Raw genomic sequence first — 7,717 nt, 5'->3', positions numbered from 1 at the left:
CAGTAAGATCGTCCATGACACGCACGTGTCTTTGTCCGTTGCTTTCGAATCCTTCCTCGCCGATTGAAAATACTTGAAGCGTCCTATTCCTAAGGTTCTCGCTCCGAGATTCATAAATAAGATGTCATGCACGCTCTACACTTGATAAGAAAGCATACATCTGCATATGTAAATATAAGAAAGATATGAATAAAGGAGCGTGTAAATTTTTATGTAAATTAAGAAGGAAATGTAACTAGTTTTCACAAATGTTTCACGCATTACGGGAATATAAAAGTTTGCGGATGCATGAAATGAAATATATATAGCTAGATATTATCATGTTTTACTTTGATGATAAAGATAGGAAAGTCATAAAGGGACCATATAAAGTGTAGTACTTATTGCAAGATATGTATTTCATAAGTCATGCACGCACGCGCGCGCGCTCACACACATAAACGCATACGCACACACACACACACACACACACACACACACATAAACGCATTCAATTACAAATTAGCTATAAAAGTTCAATGTTTCGTTGCACAAATTAACACGCTGTCCTCTCATAGCATATAAAACAAATGTGGTTGATTTTAATCTCTCTCACATATCCTAATCCCACATATATCTTAAGATAAAAGAACAACCACACAAACGCCTCGTTTAATGTTAAATAAATTGTGAGAGAACAGATCACTCGTGCTTATCACACTGATGTCAGATCCGGGCTAACAGTTCGTGTAAAAATATATATATTGTGTCGCATATAAATATAGGAATATATCTTCGTGTACAACAGTGGTACATATGATATAGCAATATATCTAAACGCGCAGCGTACGCAAAAACTACATGGCACGTGCGTCGAACTCATCGACTTAAATAAACATTGCCATGTTGCTTCGGCATTCTACGAATGCAAAGATACAGGCCAGTGATGACCATGATGAGCAAAGGAAGGCCAAGGCCAATCGAGATAATCATAATGACTAGAGAAGAAAATCTCTCCTCGGGTGGTGTTCCATAACCGATTATAAAAGTCCTGCAATATAAGATTAGAACGTAACATTTTATCTCTCCAAAAAGTTATACAAGTTCTCTTATCTCTTTAGGACTCGTCATAGAATTTTCAGAATAAAATTTGGAAATTGATAAAAGCCTTGCAATCAACAACTCACCATGTTAAATAGTTCGTCTTTTTGTAGAAACCGTCCCCTTTCGAACCCAAAGAAATTGTTAATTTTTGTAAAAGAAGATTCGTCGCATTTCCATAATAACAATAGAGCATCGAATTTTTAACAGCGTTGGTATATTTGGATATTCTCTTTGGTGAATATTGCATTGTCTCTGTAGAACTAGTTACATCGCGTAACGCGCTGTTGTACGACACTGGTCGCCATTGCAAATACGCTCCGCCATTTAATGCACCGTTTAATTCTCTGTAAGGTGGCGTTCTAACTTCAACAATCTGAAGAAAATCATAATAAAAAATACACGTTATTAATAAAACTTTATCAATTATAAAAAAGAGATGAAAAAACGATGAGAGAAGAGATTAAAATAATAAACGTCTATAATTACCTCGAATATACCTGGTGTATGCTCGTCATCGAGACTTTTTTTCGGATCAACGAACATTAATATATCAGGATCACCACCACCAACCATGAGTAATTCAATAGCGAATCTACTGTTGGAAAAGGTTTCGTTGGTCTGCAAATTATCCAAGATAATGTCTATCTGCGTAGAATTTTCCGTGTGTAACATATGAGGCACTATATCCGCGTGATCGAGAGTGCAGAATCCCCGAAGCTGAAAAGTAAAAAGGAGAAAGATATTAGCGTTTTGAAAAAAGCTTACAAATACTTATAGCGTTTAGGACAAAGATACAAGCGCTTTATATCACAAGGAGAAGATAAGGAAACCAGATATTTATCAATTTAGATTTAAAATGAAATTTGCTCTTTTTACTCACAAGAGCTTATAATTGAGCTATAGATGATATTTTTTGCATGCTTTTTCGCTACATACTACCGACATTTTCTCTTCAATGCTGCAAAATACTTTACCGAAAGCTTTATACTCCCATATCTGCTGATATTCTTAGCTGTATCGTGATAAGAGTTACCCTCCATATTCAGGTAGACGAAATCGTTGTTTTGCGTTAAGGACACGCGCTGCCAGTTGAAATACTCGAGATGCAAAACGTTCATATTAGCGATGTCGGCAGTGTCGATTAGTGCAGTGTCATTTACATCGTTGAATTCGATGATCTGCAACATAGTGTAATGCAATTTACTGTAGCATCATCCAACTGTTTGCCAAGCTACGTATAAATAAATACCATCTAATTACTGATGTAAAATTCGTAGTAATTATTTGAAGAAATATCGTATCATTCGACGGTGCGCAATTAAATCTAAATTAAATCTAAATAAATATAATCGCAATTTCTCGCACGCGCGAGGCTGCACATGAAAGCCGATAAAAATTAACTGAATTAAACCACAATCCTGTTGATATCGCGCTCGAAATTTTCGACAAATGCATTCGATCGATCGCAGAAGCTTGTTTGCTCATTGCTATGGACATTCTGCTTTGTACGCGACCATTAATCCCATCAACCGAATAACGCGAAGCAATTTTCAATAGTCGACTATGTATTTTACAGTGCAAAGGATTAATCTCGCACACTCGAAATTTGTTTCATATGCTAATAGTGCAAAATTAATTTATTGAACGAGAAATGAAGATATGACATCATAACACGCTGTAAATTTTATTAGAAATTCAAGTAATTTAATTTAAATTTAATAAAGCTTTCGTATTCTGCGATTTAATACATGGTACATTAAAACATACATTTCAACATAATAAAGTCGCACAGAGAGATATGTATGTTTTCAGAAAGAGAAATAGAGAGAGAAGACACTCGACTAAAGGAGGTGTTTCTACAAAGTGGAGGCACTAAAGTGCAAAGGTTTAATTAAGAAACCGCAGATATATCCTCCACACTCGGCGAAGGAGAATGCGATGAGTGGATTTATGTCACTCACATGGATTTATGTTCTGGTTTGAGGGAAAATCGTAGTAACAAATACCGTTAACGTACTATTTTTATATATTCTCTATTTTATATATTCTTTATAAAATCTTTTATTTATAAAAGAGAGAGAGAGAGAATATATTTATTTAGAATCTTTATCTCCATGTATTTACGTTATATAACACATTTCTATATTTAATTCATACATTCCATCAAATTCTATCAATCCGAATTCTATCAATCACAACTGTCAACAATTTTATGAATAAAATTTATCAACCACTCGTTTTGTACATATCTTGTCGCTTATCTATTTTATCGAATCGAATCAACGTTTTCACATTTACTCAATTTCTCGGAGAAGAATTTCCAGAATTAATTTTACACGTCTTCACAAAATCAATTATTTCGATCAACGAAATAAAAAATAAATTTCACTAATTTCTTTTTAATAATTTATCACGCTAACGTGACAGAATAAATATTCTTTTTAATCACACGACAAGTCAAGTTACTGCGCAACAAATTCTCGCAAACAGGAAATACAAGAAGGAAAATTATAATTACCTTATTTATTATCATGCCGAAAGAGTAGGTGGGTTTCTCGGAAAAATGGACCGAGTTCTCTCGCCTCGCGAGATAATCCTCCCAGCTGATGTTGAGCGAGGTGGACGGAGGTGTAAGCGCCAGCAGGACGGACGGATTGCCGATGAAATCCCACAAGTAATGCAACGTGTCGTTCGGTCCATCGGCACTCAGGTGGAGCGTCGTCACGTTTCGCCCTCGGCACGTCTCGTCGCAATCCGGATTCAGCCTCGAGCGTAACTGATACGGATAAATAAATCGAGCGTTTTATAATAGCAGATCGCAGATGTACGACGATTATAGACGACGCTTAACGGATGGATGACCTAGATCAGTGACGGATAGCGTGGTCGACGGCCTTGCATCGTACGAGCCCCCGCGGAGCTTACACAATAGACGCAAATGTCGTTTATTACGCGATTATGTGTTGCGTTAATCTATGATCTTGCTTCGTGGACTCGTGTGAAATGAATTGCATCTTATCTTTTCGTTTCGAGAAAAAAACCGAATGATACTTAACATCAACACGTTAAAGGTGTCATCGTTCGATTTTTATAAATAAAAAATTTGAAAATAATTTTCCACAAGTAATGAATATATTTCGCGCACGATAAATTTTTTTCGCGCCTCAACATAATTATATCGTGTCACTTCACGGTTTATATTTATTTATTAATTCACTCTTTAAGATCGATACTCGAATTTACTAAAATTGGAAAAGTTTCTGGAGCGTTTGAGAAATTTAATTATATATTTTACTGTAATATATCAATAATCTCATATTTAATAATATAAAATAATTACAGATTATTACTATGTATGTATAAATTTTTTTCTTGCCGGTTTAAAATTCACAAATGATCTTGATGTATCGCACATGAAATAATGAATATATTTCGCACACGACAGATTTTCTTGTTCCGTTTTCAAAAGAACTTTAACACAGTTATATCGCACGTGCAACTTTGCGGGTTGGTTTATATTTATTTATTTATCCACTCCTGAGATCGATACTTAGGTTTATTATAAATTTAAGATGTTAAGCAAACTATAGCATCGAAACGCAATCACGGATATCTTGAAATGCAACGAATATTTTAACAATTTATAGATAAAATTAAAAACAATTTATATATCAATGATTATTATTTAATTTATAGCTATAATTAAAAACAATTTGTAGATCAATTATTTGCAATTAATGTGAAATTTATATCTTTTAGTATTATTATTTTGATATTATTAATTTTATTAATTTATATTATTAATTTATTATTTATTATTATTTTATTATTATTAATTTTCTTAACTATTTTATATTATTTTTGTAAAAATATTTTTTTAATGATCAATAAAAAATATTGATAATAAATATTTAATGATAATAAAAAATATTGATAATAAATATTTAATGATAAAAAATATTGATAATATAATTGTCATATAAGTAACTTGTTTCAAAAGTTATGCGGGGAACAATGTCAATAAACGCAGGAAACAAAATATTGGATAAGATTACCGAAACTCCAAACCGAGTTTCCCGTATCGAAGCGTAATGTTATACTTTATATCGAGATTATGCGTAGAAATCACATGCGACATAAAATTAAAAAATAAAATTAAAAAACTTCAAAATACCTAACCGAGAGAATATATCGTTTTAATCCACATTATCATTAATAATTTAACATCCTCGCGCGATCGACCGTGCCCTTAGATCTCGAGCGATTTAGGTCGCACTCCGGTTGGCACTTATCCGATCAGCCGCTGCGCGAGCAGCCAATTTATCAATGAATCCACCTGCTTATTAATGAACGAAATCGTAATAAGCTTCTACGCGCGACGATACGCACATTCTCTCGACAATCAAAATCTCGGAAAAAAATCTCGTTGGTCGAAAGGAAGTGAAAGAGGTTAATATACAAGGTAAACAAGGTGGATCTGCTTTTCGAACCGCTGTCAATAACACAAAGACTACAGAATGATCCAAGGTCTTAACCGCGCTTTGAAAAGGTCCAAAGTCGCGCGATGAATCACACACATGCGATTCTCTCCTCGCGACATTCTATTGTGATCGCGAACGCCTCGTCCTTTCGTGGAATAAATTCCTACTCACCGTGCGTCGCGTGGGATGACCCGGGTCTGCCAGTGCGACGACAAGCAACAGGGAAACCGTCAGGGAGCTGGACATGCCTGCCGCCGTCGTGTATGACAACGACATCCAAAACACTTACGCCTCTCGCACGCGTCGACAACGCTACTTCGTGAACATCTGCGAACTGACGCGCAATCGCGTGGGAACCGACCTCGGTGCGGCGACAGCGCGCCCTCGCGGAAGCGAGAGGAATCACGCGCCAGCTGTCAGATGGTAAGCGTCACGGTCGATATATGTCAACGATCGATACTGCAGAAATTTATTAATTGTACTTGTTTTTTGCACTGAATGAATTACTAAAAAAATAAAATAAATAAATAAAAATAAATAAATAAAAAATAAATAAAATATTGAATGAATTATTATTAAAATATTAAATATTAAATGAATTACTATTAAAATATTAAATACTAAATGAATTACTAGTAAAATAATTGAATAAACAATAAAGTAATATAAATCAAGAAAGATTTTTAAATATAATTAATAGTGCACGTAGAAATAAATAAGATGGCCCTTCCCATAATAATCGTTTTAATATTGTCGCGAATTAATAAAAGAACTGACAAGATTCGTACATTTCTAATCATATCGCGATCTATCATTGGCCATCGATTGACAACTCTGCGCTTATATGTATTTTACATAAGTCTAAATAATAAGAAAATAAACAAAACAACGAAAAGAATAGAATAAGAGAAAGAAAATAAACATTAAAAATTGTAAATTAAATATTATCTAACTTTATAGAGTACTAGAGATAAATCTATAATTACTTGTATGTATCTCTCCATTATTTTTTTTTGTCATCTTTTAAATTATGAGACACATACACTTTTCTTCCGACATTACAAATATAAATATATTCTTGTCCATTAGCGTCGGATATTTTTACCCCCACCTATTTTTCTTCAAGCTTGCACCTGAATACGTGAAAAATCCGCCATAATCGATCCGCCATCATACTTAATCGCGGTAGCGATACTTGGTCCTCATTAATGACTACTTACTCGCGCAAACAAACTCTCGGTATCGTGCGATAGCGACATGTATATGCTCTTGAAAGATTTTAAAACATTGCTGCATAATTAGTTGCTTGTAAATATATAATATAAGCTGTGCCTTTCGCGTCGAGAGAAGGAAACTCGTACCCCATTGGCCGTCGGATTCCGCCAACGGTGGTGGAGTTACCAAGCCTCGACACAGTATCCTGTATATGTATATAGATATATATACGTATATATACTATATATATATAGTCTCGTATAATCCTGCTTCATACGTACCTTCGTCGACAGGCCTTGAGACGCGTATTAAAATTCATTGTACTCATGAAAAAAAATTCTCATATCACCGCTGTAATATAATCGAAACGTCTTAGATGTTACGCTTTGGTGCATCGGAAATAGGAGGTCGCATATCGAAATTCGCTCAAAAATTCGCCCTATAGACATTATAAAACATTTAAAAACAATATAAAATATTTCAAAAAATATAGAATATAAACATTATAGGATATCTCTGAACATTCGTACGCAAGAGATTTTTTTTTACGATGACACTTGGTACTAGTTTCGTTCGGTAGATGAATATTTTTTCAATCTTACTATCTTATCTATGTCTGTTATGTATTGTTTAATCTGCAAATCTGTTGCTGTGTGATGAAATAATTCCGCTGAATAATTATACTTACAATTATAAAAATTTAATCATACATACATATACATAATTTTTTAACGAAATTGTGTAGGAAGATTTTTAAAAAGAAACAAAAGAGATAGCAAAAGAAACGTGAATTTAGCAGGTATATATTTAAGCAAGAGATATATTATTAGAAGAGAATTTTTGAAATTTAGAAATAAAAATATGATACATATATTAAGATAAAAAAATTATAATAAATATAAAAAAATAATAATAATAATTATAAAAAAAAGTTATAA

General features: G+C 33.6%; 1 protein-coding gene across 1 annotated transcript; it reads right to left on the bottom strand.

Annotated features, from left to right (window-relative positions):
- Positions 1–377: 377 nt before the first annotated feature.
- LOC105257452 (glycosylated lysosomal membrane protein) lies at positions 378–5,911 on the bottom strand. Its single transcript, XM_011268062.3, has 6 exons — positions 5,736–5,911; positions 3,602–3,859; positions 2,058–2,261; positions 1,570–1,800; positions 1,167–1,456; positions 378–1,030 (listed from the first exon to the last, which is right to left on the bottom strand). The coding sequence occupies exons 1-6, from the start codon at positions 5,838–5,840 to the stop codon at positions 859–861; spliced, it is 1,260 nt and encodes a 419-aa protein (XP_011266364.1). The 5' UTR covers positions 5,841–5,911; the 3' UTR covers positions 378–858.
- Between the last annotated feature and the right edge of the window lie 1,806 nt (positions 5,912–7,717).

This window comes from Camponotus floridanus, unplaced genomic scaffold (assembly GCF_003227725.1).
Source record: "Camponotus floridanus strain SB8 unplaced genomic scaffold, Cflo_v7.5 scaffold69, whole genome shotgun sequence".
NCBI classification, from domain to species: Eukaryota; Metazoa; Arthropoda; class Insecta; order Hymenoptera; family Formicidae; genus Camponotus; species Camponotus floridanus.
This window is presented reverse-complemented; position numbering and strand designations above follow the sequence as displayed.